We start from the raw sequence: 24,821 nt of genomic DNA, 5'->3' as shown, positions 1-24,821 counted from the left end.
GTCAGGACATAAACAGCAAACTCCGTTCTGCAATCGTATTTGCCTTTAATTTTGACAGGCGTAGGGCTGAAAGGAGTCATGTAAGTACTGGTGTTTACACCAAACTTACATGCCCGGCAACTGGAGCATTTGAAAAAGCCCTGACGTTGCGAGAACCAAGTTTTCTGTTTGAGGATTTCGGGAAATGCATTGGTGACATGATTACGGAGAGTCGGCCCTCTCCTGAAGGTGATTCTAGGATTGTCAGGGAGGTCAGATGCTATAACATTGTCTGTTTGTAAGATTGGCCAACTTTTGGTAAGGATTGATCTAATTTTCCTATTCTGGCAACTGTATGGTGTAATGAATCTTAATTCAGACTGTTCAGGGCTTGTTTCGGTGGTTGGACTGCCACTATTCTGCTGTAGAAGGCATTCCCTAGATTTTTTGTTGACCTTTTGAACTGCCCTCTTTAAAATGTCAGCATGATACCCTCTCCTTCTGAATCTACTTAATGCTTCAGTGGTGCATCTCTCCAATTCCTCCTCACTGCTGCAGATTCTTTTTAGACGGAGCAGTTCTCCATAGGGGATGTTTTCTATTGTGTGCTGCGGATGGGCACTGCTGGCATGCAAAGTTGCATTGCCAGCAGTGGTCTTTCTATGAAGGGTAGTTGCAATTTTGCCAGATTTGTGATATACCCTCACATCTAGAAAATCAACTGATTGTTCACTGATATGATGAGTGAATTTCAAATTATAATCATTGTCATTAAGTTGATCCATAAACGCAAGTGCACTAGAAACATCTCCTCTCCAAATTAAAAACACATCATCTATAAATCTTACCCACATCTGGACATGTTCCTTAAAAATCTCTTGATGCATTCCCATGAGGACCTGCCTCTCCCAAAACCCCACGTGAAGACACGCGTAGCTTGGGGAGAAGCAGGCCCCCATTGCCACCCCTCTCTGCTGCAGATATATATCCTTGCCAAACATAAAGAAATTATGATTGAGACTCCATGCTGTCAATGAGATGAGCATTTTGCTATGGTTGTAACAATCAACCGGCCTTGTCCCTAGAAAGAACTCCAGGGCCTTCAAACCTTTCTGATGTTCAATGCTCGTATACAGAGCCTCAATGTCTAGCGTAATTAGCAGAGAGTTATCTGTCCAGGTGGTATTATGGATTTTATTCAAAAAGTGTCCCGTATCTTTGATATATGTAGGTAATTTGACCACCAAAGGTTGCAGAAAGTGGTCTATATACTGAGCAAGGTGTTCACCCATACTGTCTATAGCTGATATAATCGGCCGTCCTGGTACGGGTGTTACTTCCTTGTGGACTTTAGGTATTAGATAAAAACGTGCCATGCTGGGTAATTCGACATGCAGGAATTTAAATTCTTGAATGGAGATTAAACCCTCCCTTTTGTACTGGAGGAGGAGTTTTCTCAATTTATCCCTTGCCGTACATTTTGACATCTGTTTTTGTATAGCATGATGAATCCGATAACTGTTTGGTAGCTTCAGCAATATATTGTTCTTGTGGCCATATGACAATATTGCCGCCCTTATCGGAGCTGCACACTATATTGCGATAGTCGTTTTTTAATCTAGATACCAAGTCCCAGTATTGTTTTTCTTTATCTTGTTTGATCCTGCCACGGTGTTTGACCTGGTGGTGTACCTTCTTCAGATCTGATATTACCACATCATGAAATGAATCTATTGCATCCTTAGGCATGATGGGCATAAATGTAGATGATGGTTTAAATGGGCTTGATCCTGCTCCCATCTGTGGGATTTCAGCAGTTCTTAGTTCTTCCTGAGTCGATATGTTGACATCCATGTCATTCGTGCCTTGATCCAACTGGCAAAGAGTGAGTAAACCTCTTACGTCACTGGCTTGGAGATTAGATGTGGATGGTGTAGCTGAGTTTGATTCCGATGTACATGGATTCTGCTTGATTTTAAAGAATTTAGATAGCTTAAGTTTTCGGATATAGCGGAATATGTCTATTCTTGTGGTTGAATAATTAAAGTCCGTGAGAGGACAATAAGTTAGACCAAGACTGAGTAATTGCTGTTCCGCTATTGTTAAAGTTTGGGATGAGAGATTAATTATTGTTTTCTCGTTTGATTTTTCTTCTTGTGCCAGAATTTTTTCTTTTTGTTGTTGTTTCTTGCATCTGTTTTTTCGGCGTCGCTCTTTCCTGCGGCGGTTGATTCTGGCCCTTTTTTCTGCTGCTTTTGTGGCTGCTTGCGTGGACGCAAGGTTTGCAGTCGGGCGTTGACTAAAAAATCAATTTCTTCGCCCAAATCAAGCACCATTAATGGCTCATCCCCATCTTCACCGGTTGTTGAATTATCACTGTAGATACTGCTCAAATTGGAGTTAGAGTCACTTGTACTGGGTGAGTGCTCTCTTGGTTGCTCTCTTGTATTGGATTGGCTCGAGGACGCTCCCCCATCAATTGGCGGCAGTGCCTTGTTTTGATTGATTTTCAAGCGTTTTGCATCCTCGAACTTGCGTGCAAACGTGTAAATATATATATATATATATATATATATATATATACATATATATATACACATATATATACATATATATATACACATATATATATATATATATATATATATATATATATATATATGGTTATATATATGTGGGGCACATATAATATAGTGTTTCCGGGGTCCCGCGCATGGGCAGGAATATTCTAATGCTTATGACTATTGATGAGGATCCCCTGGAAGAGAATTTTTGTTACAAGCACCAAGAATGAAGGGCAGTCACCACTACTGCATTGAGCATGGGCTGTTTTGTAGAGGTGGCTTCCACACTGACACAAGCAGTAAATTGATTAAAGGAATGTTTGAATTAATCTGAAGCGACTGGTGGTCGGGCAATATCACATTCAGTACTTGTTTATTTGCCAATGGTGCCCCCCTAGGCTAGATCAGTCATATAGAAATCAGTCTTGGTCCTGCTTCTATAGTAACAGTCCTATCTGAACTGCCAAGCCAGGTCACCTCCAGACCAGAACATACGCAACCTCACACAAGATTTAGCCTACTGGGGGCCAGTCATTGAGGTGCAGCTTGAGTCTTATGTCGCACTGAATACAGTACTCATGCCTAGCATACCTGTTACACTTGAGGCACCTACTTAAATAAACAATAAAGGGGTGGAAGAAATGCCTGAATTAATCTCCGATAATGGCAACCACTTTAGATCCTATTCAAGTCCATCGTTTTTTATCACTGGGCCTCACTAGACAGAGACCATCCATATGCAAATCAGTTTTGATCCAGCTCTTGTAGGAATTGTGTAGTCTGAACTGCCAGTCCAGGTCCCCTCCAGAGAGGAACACAATCAACTCCAATCTGGGGTTGCTTGTGCTTCCCATTAAGAAGGAATCTGGCCTGATAGTTTGGGCTCGACTCTTCCTATTGAAGGACCACTCTCAATTTGCATATGACTGCTCTCCTTCTCAAATGGCATAGTGTATTCAGTCCAGGCATGAAGGTGGAGACTCAGCAGATTGGGCTGGAGAACCTACCCATTTGACTGGAAGAGGCAGCGGAAGCATGGGACACAAGTAGGGGTGCAAACGGTCTGAATGCTACAGTTTTCTCTGCCAGTTTGGGAAATAAAATGACTTGTGCCCGCTCCTGACAACACTTCCTCAGAACCAGAGGAAAAGTCCACTTCTAACAAAATCCCAACACTTCCAAGAGAATCTTTGCCAAGATTACTGCAGGGCACAGCACTACTAGCAATGGACACTGGCACAAGTGGCAAAGAGATCCATCTGAGGGATGCCCCACAGAGTGGAGTTTTCCTGAACCACCACTGGATGAGGATGTCACGTGTGGTTGGCAAGCAGACATCAACTTAAACATGATGGTCAAGGAGCCGACCAAGTGACAGGCACGATTGCTGTTGCACCGAAGCCCTGAGTCTCAACGTTTCCTGACAGAGAAGGTGAGACCCCCACCCCCCATTCCTCTGCTGTTAACGTATAACTTTCCAGATGTACTGCCTTTCAAGAACTGGACAGACTGGACATAAATGGAAGTGAGGTAGGCCTTGAGTGCCAGTCGAATCACCCTCAGTTTGAGAAGGTTGCTGTAAAACTGCTCCTGTGGAAAACTATTCGTCTAGATGAGCTCCCCACAAATGTGTGGTGGCATCTGCACCCACCAACTTACAGCTGGTGAAGGGTAGAAGGGCATTCTTTGGAACTGTTTTTTCTATGTAGACCACCAAGTCAGGTATGAGACAGTGTGCTGTTGGATCACAACAGAGTCTAAAAGCTCTCCCTCGTGCTAGAACCAGTGCATGTAATGGCACCACTGGAGAACCCTCATGTGCGAGTGTGCGTACATGAGCAGGAGAATGAAGGAAGCCAGCAAACCTAGGAGGCTTAAGAACCTTCAGGAATGGAATCTGAGCCCACTCCTGAAATATCGAAATCATAACTTGAATGTCTCAGACCTTCTGGGGAGGAGTGAAATCTCAAAGCAGTGTTGTGCCCTGTGCTGCTCCAATGAACAGGAGGTGCAGAGATGGCTCAAAATGAAACTTGAGTACATTTATATACACACCCAGATTGAACAACAAGGACATTGTTTGGAGGTGAGATGATGTCAGCTGTTGTGAAACTGCTTTGAGCAAACTCATAGTGGATGGAGCCTACCATTAACCTGAGGTGCCACCAGTGAGACTGCACAATTGATATATGGAAATAAGAGCCCTGCAAATGGAAGGACACCTTCCAGCCTCTCCATTCTAGCACCAACAGACCCTGTGCCAGAGACAGCATATTTTCCTTCTTGCAGATTAAAAGATTCAAGACCCTGAGGTTCACAATCGGATGAAGACGACTGCCCACCTTGAGGATCAGAAACAACCAAGAGTAGCATCTCTGCCAAATGTCCTGCTCTGTCACCAACTGCACTGCTCCTTTTTGTAGCAGGGGTTTCACCTTCTGCTGCTGTATGAGATGTTCTTTTGTCTGAAGGGGCTGTGGCGATGATCGAGGGCGTTTGAAAAACAGAGCATACCCCCTTTGCACAATACCGGTCCGAAGTTATGTCCTTCTAGAGCTGTAGAAAAAAGGGCACCCACCCTCCCACAGGCCTCAGGTTCACAAAAGAGCAAACTGAAGGTTCTTCCCCAGTGGGGAATAACCTTTAGTTTGCTGTTGTGTGAACCAGACGTGGGTCCCATGCTCTCCATGTCACTGGAATCAAGATAGCCTGGCTGATGAGAGGTGAGGCCTCGAAACCGGTCCCTGGGTGCTGGTTTCCAGGCCGGGCTTGACTGTTCCCATGGGCAACAGGGTCAAGATTTATTTGCATACGGCTAGGTCTGAACTGAAAAGGCATAGGGAGCAAAGAAAGGATTGATTTGGGCCCAGATCTCTGTGCTGGGGTGAATGTTTGACACTGTGCAGCATTTTGTCCATCAATTGTTCTTTTTTCCGATGCATTCGAAGGCAGGAGGCACATGGCTTAACATTAAACACTATATAAACAAGTCACTTGGGGGACATTACCTGGCCTGTAGTCACATCACACGGCTGATGTACGCCCATCCAATACCTGGCCTCTCTGAAGAGAACACGCAGCGATGGTCAGCTATGTGCAAGTGTGTGAAGGGGTGCACAGCGCTGAAGGAGGTTACAATGGGTTGAGAGGGGGTGAAGGGTGAAATAACTTGCAATACCACCTACCATTTTCCTGCCCTAACAGCCCCACATAACGCCTTAATTTGCTAAAATGTGAGGGACAGTGCAGCAGCAAAAAGTGGATTGAAAGGATAACGCCAGCAGCGTGGGTAATGTAATAAAGGGAGTAGCTTAAATAACGTGCAAAAAAAACCAAGGTTTAAATATACTTTTGTTTTGTAATGAATAACTGAATTTTAAAACTTCATCTATATGTGCAACTGCTTTTACGGCACATTTGCCTCTCCTAACGCGGATACTGATCTTTACAAGGATGAAAAAAATGGCAAGCAGAGAAGTGAAGGAGAATGTAGCAATTTGTCAAACTGTGAAGTGGAATGCTTTAGAAACGCATTGACACCTTGTTTGAAAAAGACTCCCAAGCATAGCCGCCATCCAGTCTGGACTGGTGTGAAACGTCCGAACAGTTACTACTTGTGGTAAAATGCAAGTCTGCCGTATCTGAATAAAGACAATGGTTCCCTCCTCGTAAAGATCAGTATCAGCGCGAGGAAAGGCAAATGTGGCGTCAATGCAGTTGCACATATGGGTGAAGTTTTTCAAAGCAAAATAGGCTGTTCGTAGCAATCAAAAGCACAGACCGAAACAGAGATGTCCAATAAGGAATTCAAAAACATTTTTTCTTTTTAAAACAGAAGTAGAGTTTTCTGGACCTTAAGTAAATGCTTAATCTAATAATAACAGGGACAGAGGGAAACGTGAGAAGGAGCTGCAATTACATAAAGTGTATTACTTGTGGACGAGACTGGCTTTGTGGAATTAAGCTAATAATAACAGGGACAGAGGAAATTGCAACAAGCTCTCGGCATTGCGTGGCGGGGGAGCGGATTCCTTGTGTTTAAGAGCTTGCAGGAGGAGTGGCTCCTTTAACAAGCTCACGGCATTGTGTGGCGGGGCGGAGGAGCGGATTCCTTTGAAGTCTGATGCCGAGGCTCACATGGTGCCAAATGGTGTGCGATGTGCACGAGCCCGCACACATGCACTGTAGGCAATCCGCCTTTGCATGCATTTTTGAGAGCCCTTACTTAAGTCTCGCTGAGAACGCATGCGCGTTCCCTCAGCGAAACCTAAAAATATCCTGGGAGGTCAACATTTGGGAGGAGCCATCTCTAGCACTGCACCAAACTTTTTGTAAGAGTAACTATCCCAAAGCAAGAAGGAGAGTTATGAATCCATGTCAGGCTTGGAAAGCAAAAAAGGTACTGACATAAGAGTGCCGAAGTGGGCACTATATGGCTTCAGTGACGCCACTGTGACGTCGTATCTGGCAACCATACAGAACCAGGGCTTGAAAGAGCTATTTAAAGTTTCCAGGTTTATTCTGGCAGCTGGGATAGTCAAGAGATGAGGAATCTGCAGGGAGAAGAATCCAATAGAAAATGTATTACTTTTGTAAAAACTAGAAACCATGAACATTCGACCTTTAAATGCAAAACCGCAAGAACAGGGCCGTCAGAGTATAGAATAATTCTATCGGTTCTTGCACATGTGATCTGTGGGGTACATTTGAAAGCAGATGAATTTACAGCCGTCTCTTCAATCCAAAAACGTCAGTCAGTCTCTAAAGTAATGCACCAAATGACTGCAAATGAATCCTATCGGACGGCCGCTGTCTAACGAGGCATCTGTGTCCCAGGGAGCCGGCGGTATGTCTCTGGCGATATGTGCGTGCTGAGAGCTGCATGCTTTGTGCTCGCTTGCAGGCAGCATTTTCTCTCATTGTTTCGGATATCCTCGTGCATCTGTGGCGCGTGGAATGCATTCATACTGACAGACTTCCTATTGTTCTCCCCCTCTGGAGCTTTGTTGGCGAAAGCTGTATCACAGCTCCTGATAATTATATTGCTTAATTAATCAAGGCGAAAAAAAACTGTGAATGTTTGCCTGGTTGCCAAGCGCGGGAGATAAAAAATGAAAACAATACACGCTGGAGCATTGTAACAAAAGTAGCAGCTATCTGATAAGAAATTCTTACATAATTAAGCCATTAATGCTAAATCGTTCACGTTAACATTGCTCCAGGTGTCCTAACTCCAATGCATACAAAAAGGCTAACATTATGTATATACAAGGCTAAATGTTGCCATGGATTCTGTAACCCGATAGAGAGGACAGGCTTTTCATTTGATTAGGGAATGCAATTTAAATGCCGGGGACTGGAGCCAAACAAGAGGCTTCTCCCTTCGCTAGCCTCCTCCATTCAGCCTCGGGTCACTGGCTGGTGAACAAAAGGTCAGCCGCACTTGCCCTGGAAATGTCTGGCTTCTTTGTGTCCCGTTGTAATGGCTTTATGTTTTAAACGCAGGGATAACACTGCATTTGTCATGCGGGGCTCCTCGTTGGGGCCCGTGACACTCTGAACAAGGTACACAAGGGCGGCTGCCTGCCATCAGCAGATAGGCGCGCTCCACGCTTTCCACGTTGGTGGTACATCGTCACTTCCGTAGTGGATGGCGGTACGAGCCACCCTGCACCTATCGCTTTGACACTTTCAGCTCAGCGAGTTTGTTTAATCTGGCTGGCAGTATGCTGTACGCATAACGTTAAAATGGGCCAACTTTAAGCATATATATGTATGTACTACAGTTGTTATGGTAGTGGGCATCAAGACCATGGCACTGGGTGGCAGAGCGCCTTCAAAGATAGCGAGGTGGCAAAGTATTAGTGGGGATATAGCTATTTGCAGGAGAAATACAGTAAAGTGAAACAGGTGAGAGAGACATTCAGCATGCACTTAAGGAAAGTCAAAAGGAAGGCATGCTATTTGAGGTCCACCTTGAAGGAGGGGATTGTCAGGGTCCCTCTGGTGTGTCCTGGGAAGACACTCCAAATATTTGGTCCGCTTCAGGAAAAGGCTCGTTTTCTTTTACAGTGGAGGTTTTTAGGTCTGGGTTTTACAGCACAGCTGTCAAACCGACCAACTGCTAACAGTTTACATAGAATGGACTTTGGGCCCACCCATTTAAACCAAGGCTTTCTACGACCAGTCTCTTAGCCATTAGCTGTAAACTTTGTAAATCACATCTTGGAGTTCAGTATTTATCTTTCAGCTCATGCAGTTACTGGCTACATGAATGTAACCTTCCACTTCCACTCCAGTGCTTGTATGAACTACATGAGGGGCATCTTTACAACTATAGCCCTACTTGTCTGCTCCTGCCAGCTCTCGCTGCCGTCTTGCTCAAATATGCTAATGCTGCATGTTTTAGCACATCACATTAAAATCAGAACTATTTGCTTTACCAATAATTGTTTAACAGTGGGAGCAGCCAATGTGAGTACAGCTTGGTGTCTTGTTTCTGCTAGAGATCTGGATGCTGACTGATCGTTCAAGCATGTGACAATAGATAGTGAGTGGGTCATGCAGACGTGTAGATGTAAGGGTGAGTGAAAAGAGATCAAACAAGCAGGGGCTTAAAAAAAATTCAGACTGAACAACCAAGGTCTAAGGAGAAGATGAGAGGTCGGAGGTCATTACCTGAGCATGTTGCAAAACTGATGACTGAAGAAATTGATATAAATAGTGTTAAGTGTCAATGTTTACTAGCAGAGAACTGCAATATTATAAAGGTTGCTTACTCGCCAGGCACATCTGTATTGAAATTGAAGTGTAGATATTTTGGAACCCAGAATAGTTCGCTGTTTTGTAATATTAAATAGATTTAAAACACCCAGTTTAGGTCAATAATGTCCTATTCTATATAAACTTCTACAGTAGGCACCCTTGTAAATCTACACAAATATACACGTAAATCATATTTAATGAACGGTTACAATTTTTTTAAACAAAAGCATACCTTAAAATGTAGTATTTCAAAATATCAAAGAGTGTACCTTTTGGAAAACAGTTCAAAAGACAGACTAAACATATCAAATAAAGCTCACCTCAGGTTTCTTCATGATCTCTATGAAGTACATGCGGTTCTTCGTGGGATAGATGATAATCAGAACATCCCCAAAATCTGTGGGTATAATTCCCCGACGATAGTTTCTGGTGTGTTCAGACCATACAATGTGAATTTCATCATTACCCAAGTGACGAAGCTGCAATGACAAATTTACTCCAATAAGACTGATCACAATGTTTTACTGAGCATGGCTTACAAACTGAAACAATGCTTATCAGATCAATCAATTCTTTGTTGTGATGGAAATAAATAATATTTATGCCTGAATAAAACCTCCTGGATTTGAAAGTCAAAAAATTGCTATTATCAGTTTGAGCCTAGGCATAGAGCAAATTTCAAACTTTCAAGGGATTCACACAATTCTAGAAATTCTCCTGTAAATGAACATTACCTGTAGATTTCCAAGTGCATTTTTCATGCAGAACTTCTGCCATGCAGAGCATTATGCACTCATTTTACACATCTGCACATGTAATTTTTTTTGGGCTTGGCTACAGCTATTTCTAGCTGCCTGGAAAACCTCAAAGTAAAAAGACCTTGCAGACTTTACGTCAGACATCCCCCCGCTTCGGCCAATTGCTTTGATGTGCACTTTATAGTTTACACAGGCTGTCCATCAAGGCTATGTTACTGTCCTATTTGTGTTCTCATTGGGTTTTAAAATGCAGTTGCAACGTCTCATGTAACTGTAACTCGTAATTCAAAGCCAGTGAGTTCTTTGATTATTTACCTTGCTGACATAACAATTTTTTAATATTTGATTAATTGCTTTTTCATTTAGGCAGTGCCTGCTGCTTAGATAACTTAGTCCATCAAAGGCACAATGGTTGCTGTTTCCCAATGAACATGGTCTGTTCATTTGTATTTATTTTACTGTGTTGATAATATGTTGGTTTTAATGCGTTTTTGTTCATAAAACAAATAAGTGTGAACATAGGTTTTCTTAAAGAGGCAACGAACATCATGACTCTTTCTCAAACGTATACTAAGCAATATTCTGCTGTGTATGGCTTTTACTTTCACCACTAATAACACAACCTTCAACTTCTAACTCATTTCCTTAACACTCTTGAGGGAAAACAGTAACACTGTTAATGCCGTTTTTCCAGCAAAGGGGCATTTAGTACCATCGTCATCATCAATAATAACAATAACAACAACGAAAATCAAAGATAATTCCATTAACAAACTATTCTTTCTTCTCTCACAGGACTCATCCTCTACCTAAAAACATTTACACTAAAATTAATCTACAGATTTATCAACATCAACATACTTCAGAAAATAATTAAAACATATGAAAAACTGGTAACACATTTCCAGTAACACACTTTTCTACTACTAACATACTCTCTTATTCCAGTATAGCTACAATATTTGTATTACTAAACTAAAAATACGCATACTGTATCATTACTTAATAAAAAACATACAACTTAATTTGCTTCAACAATTCACTTGAAAAGTTTTACAGTTCAATTATTTATTATTTCAGATAAGCGTCTATTACAATTCAAACATATTGTACAACTAAATGCAAATATAACTGAAGGTCCTTCTAGTTCTACAATGAATACAACAAATTAACAATTACTATATACCTAACTGCTTTGCATATGCTTGTTTTATTGTTTCAACACAGGAATAAAATGACCACGGAGAAAGTCCAGTTTAAATATGGGGTTCTAGCATCCCCTGTCCTTCTCTGTAAGGGCATTTACAGATGCCTTTGGCAGACGTAAATGGAGTGTGCTTCCTTCCAGGTTTGTAAACTACCAGCAGGGTTTATGAGACTATGCACTAGCCTATGTATTCCTGAATGTTCCCCTACTTTTGCAAGCAAACTTTCCAATGGACACTGACAAACATGACTCTAACCCAAAACCTGCAACTGCGTGTCATTTTGCTGGATTTTTTTCATTAATACACGTGTTTTGCAAAGATAAAAGGTTAGCAATCCTGATTTTGTGAACCGGGGCATATAATTTTACCATTGCTAATTTTTTTATGCACAGTAACCTTGGAAATAAGTGGGACAACAGGATTAAAAGGTCATCATGTTTGCCAATGCCCTCTTCCAGCCATTCTCCAAAACACTGTCCAAATGCTTCTTTAAACAACTTGTTGCACTGGCATTTTTGTAAACAGCATACTATCTTGGATGCATAGAGGTCAAACTAACAAGACTATTGTTACAAATTAACGACTTCAAATTAACCATTTCCTTCGTCATTTAGTAACGTATGATACTGTACACCGCAAACATCTACATTACTGTTGAAGAACTATCATTATTGTAATTCAAATTCTGAGGTATGGCCACGAACAACAAGCATTTGGAATACAATAGGTCTAACATTACTGAAAATTTGAGCTACTGGCGTTGCAAATAATAATGCAACGCCAATAGCTCAAACTTTCAGTAATGCGAGACCTATTGCACTGGAAATGCTTGTTTGCTATTGCATATGGGGCTTGGCAACAGGGACGTGTGGGGGCATGGAGACACAACAGGGACAGTGGGAGGAGGGCAGGAGAGGGCAAGGAAATACGGGCAGCGGAAGATGGAGGGAGTGGGCAAGCCCCACAGAGAATGGGAGTGCAGGCTGCCACATTTGATGAAAGCGGGCGCCTTCCTGAAACAGAAGCGCAGCACCCTTGCACGTTTTATGGTATGCACTAAAAGCAGTCTCCTCCTGAAGCTAATGTAAAGTCATGCAGTACGGGGGAGTGGGAGAGGCAGGAATGAATGTTTCAGGAGTTAAAAAAATATATATATTACGTGTGACAACTGAACAGAATTTAAATAAATAAACCTATGAAAGCAGTCCTCGTGCATTATTTATTTTTAAAAAAATGGTCTTCGTTATTGCGGATATGCCTGCATTTCCAAATTAATTTATAAAGCAGAATGCCCATGTAAAGCTGAGTGCACATGCAAGGAATAATGTACCTGACTCAGAGACGAGACAGTGTGTCCTCGGACTTGTACGCTTGTCGTTTTACAAGTTGCAGGTGCTGTGCTGCAACATAAAGTGCGGTGCCCAAGTTGTTTAATATTAAAGCAGGCGCTATGCTGAAACTTAAAGTGTATCTAACAACACAGGGTCTGGCTCTAATCAGCAAGGCTGAGCCTTGAATCATGAAAAAACAACAACAGTTCTGCCTGTACTGATTCTAATTTTGTGACTCAAATCGTCTAGGCACCAATAAACAAAATACTGTCTGCCTACTCGAAATTCATTCGAAAATATATATTTTTTTATTTTTCAAAACTGCAATTTGTTTTCACATATCTCATATCAAACAATTATATGCATTATACCACAAACCAAAGAAATAGTTGACCACACTAAAACAATGAATGACTATGGGTCAGTACATAAATGATGGAATTGCGTGTAGGCAGACAGTATTTTGTTTATTGGCGCCTAGAAGATTTGAGTCATAAAATAAGAATCAGTACAACCAAATCCGTTGTTGTTTTTCATGAAACTTAAAGTGTGGCACCCGGGGGCGGTACGGGGATAACAGGCTGCCAGAAGCCGGCACCATTGCTGACTTTGTTACCTAAGTGGTGGCGCTTGGAGGCGGGATGGGGATGAAGGGTTGCAAGTCGCCGGTGCCATTGTTGACTGAGTGGATTGATTTGGGCAAGCCGTGCATTATAAAAGAAATGCGCAGCAGCCATTATTTAACCTAAAGCATGCCTCACGCTTATAAAAAAAATAACACAAAACGCGTCTTAAAACCACGGGGCTTTAAAGAATATAATATGGTGTGAGCAGCTTTAATAGCGCGGCAGGCATTCTTAAAGCAAAAAGCATAATATAAGGTAAAGCGCTGCCGAGCAACTTAAAAAAAAAAGTGGTTGCATGTAGTGCCAGCAATAGAAGAAAGTCATTTAACAAAATAGTGCTCACAGACTGTAAATAAAATATACAGAGTAACAACACAGTAAGAGGGCCAGTCCTCATGGGAGATACAACAAGAGAAAAGGCGTTAGTAAGGAGAGACTATTAAGCCTATTGACCAATAATATGCCACCATTTACATTGGACAGTAACAGCAGCTAATTAAAAAGAAGGGCGGAAAGTGGGCGGAGCTTAATGCCCATATCATGAATACAGCATGTCTCAAAGAGACAGCACAAGCGCTGCCTAGGCGAGACCTTAAAAGAGAAATGAAGTGAGTCATGGGATCCAATAACTGAGAATTAAATGTGACCGAATACACTCATGCTGTAACTTGACAAACAGCTAACATCCGTAAGCACATGTTTTTGTCCCACAAACACCAGGCAACTGCCACTGAATGGGTTTCCATTTTTTAAAAGACACAGAAAATGTGTTGATAAGCCTTAATTATATTAGTGAAAGATAAAAAATACAGTTTCTTCTTACAGATGTTCTGCTTTCAGTACTGGGAAAGAAGTATTTTAGTCTCTAGAATATAGTTCTCTTGGAGGCAGTGCCCTACAGGCCCAGTCTTTGTGTCATGTGCACTTCTGATTAATGTATTAAGACACCTTGTATACACAAACCAATACTTACAATGAGCTTTTTAACATGACCAGTCATTTCCGTGCAAAAAATTACTCATGTAAATATAATCTAACGAATTAAAACTTCTGTGGTCATATCTTGGGCAATCTCACCTAAATATATAATAGCTGTCTGGCATTCTTGACAACAACGGCTGCAATGTAGCTACTCAGCACCTTTGTTGGAACGGAGGGAAACTGTAGCCAGTAGCATACATGAAACTGAACTCCTTACAGTACAGTTTGATATGAAGAATTGTATCTAGCCTCACAGCAAAGATAACCAGAAACAGGGGCCGTGCCTGGACCGGAGACTTGGCGACCTAGCAGAACCTGGATCTTATTATGCATTTGGCACTGAAGGCTGTGGTCTTCACACACCTAGGCATTGGCAAATATGTAAATATTGAATAGGTAATTAATCAATACATGTGCACCCTCTAGCAAAAGCACGGCTGTTGCAAAAAAACTCCTGATTGGAAGGTATACAGGGCACCAAAGAAGGGTGGGAGGGTGGGATAAAGCGATCTCAAATATAGCAACCCAAAAAAATAAGAATGATATGTCCTGCGACAGACATACTGGCGTCAGGACAGTAATGTTGCTGTTAAATTTGTTTGATCCAAAGTTTGGTTCTATTAAAAACATCGAAATAGGGGTTTATTTCCAGAGGTCCCTCTAAGCACTACCAAGACAATGCAAGAAGAAAGCATTAGTTGTATCCTATGTCTCGGAAGGCAGGGTTTGTCTATAAATGCAGGATTCAATTAAGTTTGATGTATCCAAGATTGCCCCAATGGACTCTATCCTCTAGAAAGCAATCAACAATTACTGGGTAAACTGACAAAAATCCTGACATGATAGTTTCTGAAACCTCAGTGAAACTCTGTAGAGCTGTTCTGAAAAAGATTTTCAGATTAGTCCATCACCAAACAAGGATCTGCATTTTATCTCCATGAACCGCCAGGTCAAGGCCATCACCTCCAGCTGTTTCAACACCCTCCGCAAGCCTTTCAAATGTCTTCCACCCCAAGTCAAGGAAGACGTTCACCCACGCCCTCATAACCAGCAGGCTCGCCTATCGGAACGTTCTCTGTGCCGGCATCAACAAGTCTCTACTCCGTAAGCTCCAGACGATACAGAACATCTCAGCCAGACTCGTCATCACCCTCCCCCGCTACGAACACATCAGCCAACACCTACGGAACCTTCACTGGCTCCTCGTCGAGAAGAGTCAAAGTACCTTCAAAGTACTCACCCACGCCTACAAATACGTCCAGAACACAGGACCCCAATACCTCAACGAGAGAATCACCTTCCACACACCAAAGAAAAACCTCTGATCCGCCAACCACGCCCTCGCGATAACCCAACGTATACGCAGAACAAGAACAGGAGGGAGAGCTTTCTCCTACATTGCAGCCAAGGCCTCGAACAAGTTCCTGATCGACATCAGACGCGCACCCTTTCCGTACGCCTTCAAGAAGGCCCTCAAAACCTGCTCTTTGATTGAACGGAACTGCAGACCCCGCCCCCCCCCAGCGCCTTGAGGCCCTCGCGGGTGAGTAGTGCTCTTACATTTCCCTGATTGATTGATTGACAGAGGAAATCTTGACAGGAGCCAGGAAGGGAAGACCAACATCCAGCATAAAAGCCATGGTCTTTTGGTTGGGGTGCTTTAGATCGCTTCAAAAGTGCGGGCCAAAAAACACAACTAATTTAATTGTTGGTCCAATAATAAAGAATAATAACTACTCTTTTATGTAGCAGTTGTTAACACAAGTGAGACATTTAATAGCACTGTAACTTAGTGCCAGATTTTAGATACTCGCAAATTGCGAGTTGCAAAATCTAATGTACAAAAGTGCCTGAGAGACTGTTTAAGATTCCCAAATGGGTCGCAAGTGACCTGACTCATTAATATTCATGAGGCATGTCACAATTTGCGACCCATTAGGAATGGTCGGCAGTCACGAGGATGGTGACCTGCTGGGGTAAGCAGACCAGCATGATTGTGACTGCATTTTAAATAAAGCAGTTTTTTTATGCAGCCTGTTTTTTGTAAAGGAAAACTAGATGCTTTTCATTTCAGAGTGGGCCACTGCCTGCTCTGAAGAAAGGTTGGGGCCCCATTCACAGAGGTGAAGAGGTCCCTAATGGACCCCTTCCCGTTTGTAAATGTCTTCCCACCGATTTAAAATTGGTGGTAAACGGCGAATGTTTTGCGACCGCATTCACGGTCGCAAAACATTCCTACATACCAGTGCGACTTGCTATTACGGAGGGAAGCCCTTGGTATGCCCCTTCATAATAGAAGATCACAAACAGTATTTTGTGGGGCGGCAATAGGTTACTGACTCGCAAAATGACCGGTAAAATGCGTCACCCATCTGGCCCTAAATGTCTATTACAAAACATATTGGTACTGAGTTTATATACCAATGAAGGATGAAATGTTTAGTTGGTCCTGTCTGAACGGTGACTATCAACCTACACTAAGGTGTCAGCAGCGAGCACTTAACTGACTAAGCTTTCTTCACTACCATCAAGACTCTGGTCAGCTTTAGCAACTTAAACCTTTGCAACAAAATATATTAATATAATTGTACAGACCCTAAATGGCACAAGGCGAGTGATTGACCTAGCTTGGCTGGTAAAAAATTGAGAGACTAGAGCAGTGGTGATTGTGCATTAGGAACAAATTCTATAGCTTCAAATATGGCATCTGCACCTCTAGGAAACGTTTCCAGATATACCTTTAGTAGTCATTTGGACACAAGCTGGCCCGATCCATAAATGTGTACTTTTTAATATAGGAGGCAACCATGTCATGAGTGTTGCACACTCCCCGGTAATTTAAAAAAATAAAAATTAAAATACACACTTACTCACATGGGAAGGCCTGCTTCAATCCCATTAGAGTTTAGATACATAATCTTCTCTAAAAAACAGGAGGCCAGATTTATTTTTGACATTTGGGTGTCAGTTGAGTGCAGCTGAACGTGCCCCATAACTTCTGTTTCCTGGTGGATGAGGAACTGCATGAAGGTGGCATTGTAAGAAGGGCTGCATAGCTCTGACAGCTTTGTAGGCCGTAGTAGATCAGCAGTACCCCTGTTTTGAAGTGACAAATTCTAACTTGCAGCAATGGGCCAAATATATCGCTGGTAGATAATTAATCTTACCATCGCTGCAGCTATGTTGCTCTAGCACAGCACAAGACTTCATTTCTAGTAAACCATTATAGGCTTTCTGGATTTTGACACTCCTCGTTGGGTAATGGAAGGAGGGCAATCCTTTCCACTTGCTATGGGCCATCTTAACTACTAATGACTGAGCGGGGGTTGCCAGCCAGGAAAACTGAGTTCACTCAAAGTAAGCATTAATTACTTTCAAAACATTTGCCATGTAAGAATTAAAACGAGGGCTCTTCCAAATTAGCAAGGTCCGCTAAAACCCATTTTAGCCCTGTGATGGCATGCCTTGATGGTATGCCTTTGCCAACAGCTCAAAAAATAACCTCCCTCCTTGGTCAACAAGCATTTACAATGCAATAGGTCTCACCTATAAACTTTTTATTTATGGGTTGGTTTTGAAAACAGATAAATAAATGGCATTGCCATTTACAAAGCCAATAGCTTAATCTCTCGCAAATCCAAGACCCATTGCATTTGCGCACACACACACACACACACACACACACACAGCCACACGCACAGAGTCACACACACACACAGAGCCACACACACTCACAGAGCCACACACACTCACAGAGCCACACACACAGAGCAACACACACACACAGAGCAACACACACAGAGCCACACACACACACACACAGCCACACAGACACTTAGCCACACACACAGACACATAGCCACACACACAGAAACATAGCCACACACACAGAGCCACACACACACACACAGAGCCACACACACACAGGGAGCCAAACACACACAGAGCCCCCCCCCACACACACACACACAGAGCCACACACACAGAGCCACACACACACACACAGAGCCACACACACAGAGCCACACACACAGAGCCACACACACACAGAGCCAGCCAGTGTGCCAAATGCCGATAAGCCCGGTGGTACCAGTGGGGGAGAGCACCTCACTGCGTCTCAATGGCAGCCCCAATCGAGGAAAACCGGTCCCAATTGTAGTCACCGACCAGCGGAGTTGTTTTCCACATCGGCGGGTGTTAGGGGGGTTTGGGGAGGGAAAGCGTCCTACGTCGACTTTGGCCTCCGGGGCTGTAATAATGACTGTGTAATGGCGCCTTTAGCAAGCCGATCTTCTTGCGTGTACAGGAGCCCACCCGGCACAGCGCCACGTCCAGCAACCAGCGCCGAGCAGCACCGAGGACACCGCCAGCACTGCGGGCACAGCGTCACATCCAGAAACCAGCGCCGCTGCCGAGCAGTACCGGGGACACCGCTAGCCCCGCGGTAGACCCCCCACCGCCGAGCAGAAATATTTTGGCTGCCTTTCAGTTCACCAACCATCCGACATGTGTGTTCTTTACAGCACTTTAAAAATACATAGATACGCAAGCAGAACACAAAAGCAATATGCCACAAACAGCCCCAGAAAACAAATAGTGCTTCGTGCATCATGAGCTGGCGTAGCCTGCATCCTGGTGTGCATGGGTGCATCGTCAATTAAAAGGACATCTATGAATGAATAGCAGATGTATAGTGGCAGGACCATAGCAAACTCTGACATGAACACTCAGTAAATTAAACACCAGCAGCTGACATCTGCTGCGAGCTGCATGCCACTTATTGGAATCGCGGCATGGCCAATTCGGTCTTTCATCCTTTGGAGGTAGGTAAACGGAGTAATGTCGACACCTATTTGAATAATGCTTTGAAAAACCGTCAATCTAAAAAGCCTGGCAGTTATTATTGATTTATGTTATTGAGTCATTAGGGAGGTGTAAATTGCAAACAGAGTTCCCTTCACTCCATAGGCTTAAAACTCAAACCACATTCAAGAAACTGAAGAAGCAGAAATGCATTGGTAGTCTCAGGGAAAACAGTTCCACTCAACAGCGTTCCAAAAAGTACATCTGGATAAAGTTACTTTGGCAACAAAAGACAACGACTACTATCTTCATGGTCTTTGGAACCCTGCATGCTGCGCCAGATTACTTTGCAGTGGATTCGAGCTGTTAAAAGTTATGTTATGTTATTATAGGGCTTCTATAGCGCACGGCTACTCAAAGGAGTGTCCCGGCGCTTTGTACTATCAGACCTAGAAAGGAGCAGACAAAACATAACAATGAAAATAGAGACCAGCAGTCGCAAATCCTAGAACAAGGCGGGTAGTCTCTAACAGGTAAAGAGCCAGGTCTTTAAACCCTTCCTGAACGCTAATAAGTTAGGCGTAGAACGCAGGGTCAGAGGTAGGGAGTTCCACAGCTGAGGGGCCAACAGCCTAAATGACCGTCCTCCAATGCGGGCTTTTTTTATTCGGGGAACTACCGCAAACGAAAGGGACTCCGATCTCAAGGATCGTGCTGGATGGTAAAAAAGCCATCCTCCTTTGCAAGTATTGAGCTCCCGTGGCATGCATGGCTTTGTGGGCCAGCGTCATAGCCTTGAATATTATCCGCTTCCGGATGGGGAGCCAATGAAGAACTTGCAATAAGCTCGAGGCACTGGCTCGCCTATGAAGGCCGAAGATGGCTCGCGCGGCAGCATTCTGGGCCACCTGTAGGCGTTGTAGGAGGTACTCCGGGAGGCCAAGGTATAAGATGTTAGCATAATCCAATCTGGATCCAATGAGGGCCTGAACTGTTGTTCTTCTATGTTCCTCCGAAAGTAACGGAAAGAACTTCCAGAGCATCTTGAGGATGCCAAAACATGTTCCAGTAAGAGCCAGCACCTGGGGTTTAAGTGTCAACCCATTATCAATTTTAACTCCCAGGTTCTTGGCTGACTGGGATGGATGAGCTGGGGGGAACATGTCGGCGGGCCACCACCCGTGCCAATTCGGAACAGATGGACAACCGAAGAAAAGTATCTCCGATTTGTCTGAGTTGCACTTGAGGCTGTTCAATTGGAACCAATTGAAAACAGCCCCAAGGCAATCCCGGATACTTTCACCATCAAATTCTTCACCCTTCCGGCAGGTAAAGAGAAGCTGGGTGTCATCGGCGTATGAAACGATCTGGGCCCCGAAGGACTCCGCCAATGCCGCCAAAGGGGTCATAAAGATGTTAAATAGAGTGGGGCTCAATACCGAGCCCTGAGGAACTCCGACTCCCAAAGGCGACATCTCAGCGGATCCAGGGGAGACCCAGACCGTTTGTCGGCGGTTGGCTAGAAAAGAGCGAAACCAACTGAGCACCGTCCCCCTCAGACCGATGTCGTGGAGTCTTACGAGGAGATCCTCGTGGGGGACGGTGTCGAAGGCCGCCGACAAGTCCAACATGACTAGCATCACTCTGCCTCCAACATCCAGCGTCTCTTTAACGACTTCCGAAACCTCCAATAGCGCTGTTTCTGTGCTTAAATTGGGGCGGAAGCCTGATTGAGAAGCATGCAATAGCTCATTGGACTCCAAAAAATTGGAGAGCACGCCGTGTACATGCTTCTCAAGGATTTTAGTAAGGGCCGGAAGGAGCGATATGGGCCTATAGTTGGCAGGGGCAAGGCTCGGTTTTTTGAGAAGAGGGATAACCATAGCCTGCTTCCATATCTGCGGAATAGCTCCCTTACTCAGGAAAAGATTCAGGATAGGGTTGGCTAGAGGGTTTACAATAGCTGCCATTTTAGCTAAAAATTTAGCCGGGCAGGGGTCACATGGCGATCCGGATTTGAGATTCGTCATAAGAGATAACGACGAAGATATCGTAAGAGGCGGAAAAAACGCCAATACAGGACCAGAAGAGAGTGGATAAGCTGGTCCCTCGAAAAAGGTCATAGAATCGACCCTCGGTCTAGTGGGGAAAGAATCCTGTATCTGCCTGATTTTTGTAGTAAGAAAATTAGCTATAGTGGCAGCCCAGGTCTCAGACGGAGATTCCTGTGCTGAGTTAGAGCGCAAGGTTGTAAATTCTCTGACAATCGAGAAAATCTCCTTGCAGGAGTTTGCTGCTTCCTCGATTCTCCTGGCGAAGTAGCATTTTTTTTCCTGGAATACTTGTCTATGGTAAGATTTAATCATAGATCTGTAGGTCAGCTTCGCCTCGGCATCATACTGGGCCCTCCATGTCCGTTCGGCAACTTTGCACTGCCTACGGGAGTGTGCCAACACTTCAGTAAACCATGGTGCCGAAATCCGTTTCATGGGAGTTCGAGGAGGCAGCACAGGAGCAAGCTCATTCAGTCTATCTAAGAGCCAGGTCTGCAGGATTTCAAGATCGTTATCCAGGTCACCGGTGAAGGAGATGGGATGGTTCAGGAGGGCCTGGGCTAACAGATCCGGGGTCACCCGATGAAATGCCCTAAAGGCACATCCCTGCTGTCTCATAGCAATAGCTGCTGGTTTCTCAGTGCCTAGTATTAGAAAATGGGCTAGTCGATGGTCGGACCATAATACTGGCAGGAGAGCGGTCACCTCAACCGGGAGAGTAGAAAAAACCTGGTCTAATGTGTGGCCTTTATCATGGGTAGGTCCAGAAAGATAAGGGAGCAAGCCCAAAGAGGCCGTAATATCGATCATCTTGATGGTGTCCGGGTTGGAGCAATCTTCCATATGGAAATTGAAATCTCCAGCCAGTACACAGTGCTCAGCTCTTAAGGCTAGTGTAGAAATAACAGACTGAAGTTCCTCAAAAAAGGATCCTGCAGGACCAGGAGGTCTGTACACTAAGAGCCCCTTGAGAGATTGTTGGGGTGACAGGGATAAGGAAAAAGCAAGGGATTCGGTGCCCGTGATGACCTCCGTGTGAATGACAGAACACGTATAGGTTTTTTTCACCACGAGAGCCACGCCCCCCCTCTGCCCTTCCCTCTGTCTTGCCTGAAGATATTATACTCAGGGGGTATAGCGGATACAATGTCGGGGTGTGAGGACTCACTCAGCCATGTCTCAGTCAACATCAGACAGGCAGGTTTTTCAGTATCCAGCAGATCAAAGATCTCCTGGGCATGTCTGTGGACTGATCTGGTGTTAAGGAGTAAGCAGGGATGTTTAACATTTCGCTCCTCCCTGCTAGAAATGGGTGGGTGGACGCTTGTGAGATGCCAATTACAGCCCGGACATTTACGCTTACCCTTATACCGGCCAGGAAATACCGCATGACAGAGATCGGCAGGTTTATTAAGAGAGCGGAGCTCCTGGGACGAGTAAGATAGCATAATACCACGGCGGTACAATGTGTGGGGGGAGAGACAATCTGCCACGCCGTACGCCTCCGGAACGCGGACGGGCGCAGACGGGCAGGACTCTGGCGCAGGTCCGGCGCGTCCGCAGTACGCGTCCGCTGCGCGGAGAAAGATGCGTGCTTTTTATAGCGCTGCTAGAGCGCGAGGGCGGCGAGTCCTACCCCCAAGATGGCCGCCAAAGTCAGATCCCAGCCCTCGGCATCAATGCTCGGCCGAGGGCGGTCTGAATCCCAAAGAAAGGGTGAGGGAGCAAACGAAGCGCCTAGGAGCGCTGGGAAGTCTCTGGCTCAACACAAGCGCTTATTATTCAAGCGCAAAGCGCGAGTCAAAAATGCACAGTATAAAAATGTCTAATCAGACAGGTCACAACACACAGAATTAAAAGGTGCCAGAATAGAATGGAGACCTCCCGGCTTCCGCCTCAGGAGGGAAAAGGTCGAATCAGGTGGTAATCACTAAGCAAACATTGAATTTCCCTTTTATAGCGATGCTAGAGCGCGAGGGCGGCGAGTCCTACCCCCAAGATGGCCGCCAAAGTCAGATCCCAGCCCTCGGCGTCAATGCTCGGCCGAGGGCGGTCTGAATCCCAAAGAAAGGGTGAGGGAGTAAACGAAGCGCCTAGGAGCGCTGGGAAGTCTCTGGCTCAACACAAGCGCTTATTATTCAAGCGCAAAGCGCGAGTCAAAAATGCACAGTATAAAAATGTCTAATCAGACAGGTCACAACACACAGAATTAAAAGGTGCCAGAATAGAATGGAGACCTCCCGGCTTCCGCCTCAGGAGGGAAAAGGTTGAATCAGGTGGTAATCACTAAGCAAACATTGAATTTCCCTTTTATAGCGCTGCTAGAGCGCGAGGGCGGCGAGTCCTACCCCCAAGATGGCCGCCAAAGTCAGATCCCAGCCCTCGGCGTCAATGCTCGGCCGAGGGCGGTCTGAATCCCAAAAAAAGTGCAGTATGTTCTGAGTTTAAGTTCCGAAAAGCAGCGCAGCACCTACCCCACACAACCACACCTTCCACCCCCCAGCGCTGAAATAGACTTGTCTGGCCATAATTGTCATAAATAGCCTCCATAGGTTGAAAAACTTACTATTAACATTCCCTGCAAACATCCTACCAGCCGTGGCCACCTGTCATGGTGCCGTAGAGCGGTGTGCGGCGGGTCGGCAGAGGCTCCCATAAGCCTCGAGCGCACCTCTGCAGCTGAAGCAGGCAAATATTATGGCCAGGGTGAGTGGGAAAATATAGGATTTAGCCCAAATAATTGTTATACCAGATACCACCCGAACATGATGAGGCACCGACTGGCACCGTAGCGGTAGGAGAAGAGAGGTAGCCAAGCACACTGGAGGTGGCCAGACACTGGTGAGCTCCCGGATCTTAGCATCACGGCGGGCACGGCTCACCGCAATCGCCGGCAGAAGACTTGCGCACGAGGATGCTAACTACGGGTGGGGGTTCAGGAAGGAGCAGCTGGGGTGTTTGGGCGGGCAGAACAGCTGGAGTAGGCGGGAGCAATTGGGAGCAGCCGGACACCGGAGGCAAGACGCAGAAAGGCACCTAAAATGACTTCCTGCTGGCGTAAAAGGTTTAATATATTCTTTATGGGGCCATCTGTTTGGACCCATAAAGAAGATAACAAACCTTTTACGCCAGCAGTAAGTCGGGGAAGTCAGTCCAAGTGGGACGGACTCCAAAGAGAAAAGTGTACGACACAGGACGCTCTTTACCAATGGCTGGCCACCGTTTACCCTAAACGGTGACGCTAGCCAATGGAAAAGAGGGACGGGGCTTAACCTCGCTAGTGAAATCTACCCTAAAACATAAGATCTCGCAAGCGAGACTGCGCATGTGGGCAGCCTACGCTAGCCGAGATCTAAAAAGGTCAGAAGAATAGAGATCCTGAGCATTTATGCACTTCTGGAACACCCAAAAAGTATCTCCTAGTAGGATGAAGGCATTCAAAGAGATCTACTTGCCAAAAAGAATGTTGTCCATATTTCTTTGTTCACTGCTGTTCTTTTATCTGTATACGTTTAATTTTCACAGATATGTAATAATCTTCAGATGGTAATGCTAAAAGTAGTTATTCGCTTTTAAATCTACTATAAGTTTGATACACTGTTTTTTATTTTTCTTTCTAAGTTTACACCCCTTTTCAATGTTACCACTACTTAAAACCAACAACATTTATTTGTTTTGGTTCTCAGACATCCAAACATTACATCACTTCTCGCCTAAATTATTTAGACATTTAAATATATCGTTTCTGAGAT

At 44.5% G+C, this 24,821-nt stretch overlaps 1 protein-coding gene across 5 annotated transcripts in view; it reads right to left on the bottom strand.

Annotated features, from left to right (window-relative positions):
* The window catches only part of RALGAPA2 (Ral GTPase activating protein catalytic subunit alpha 2), a 1,907,250-nt gene that overhangs the window by 555,779 nt on the left and 1,326,650 nt on the right, over positions 1 to 24,821 (bottom strand). For all 5 annotated transcript variants that reach the window (XM_078649331.1, XM_078649327.1, XM_078649328.1 and 2 more), the window contains one exon: positions 9,629 to 9,787. In XM_078649331.1, coding sequence (XP_078505457.1) covers positions 9,629 to 9,787 — 159 coding nt within the window. The remainder of the gene's footprint in view (positions 1 to 9,628; positions 9,788 to 24,821) is intronic.

The sequence above is a fragment of the Lissotriton helveticus genome, chromosome 6, assembly GCF_964261635.1.
Source record: "Lissotriton helveticus chromosome 6, aLisHel1.1, whole genome shotgun sequence".
In the NCBI taxonomy this organism is placed as follows: domain Eukaryota; kingdom Metazoa; phylum Chordata; class Amphibia; order Caudata; family Salamandridae; genus Lissotriton; species Lissotriton helveticus.
This window is presented reverse-complemented; position numbering and strand designations above follow the sequence as displayed.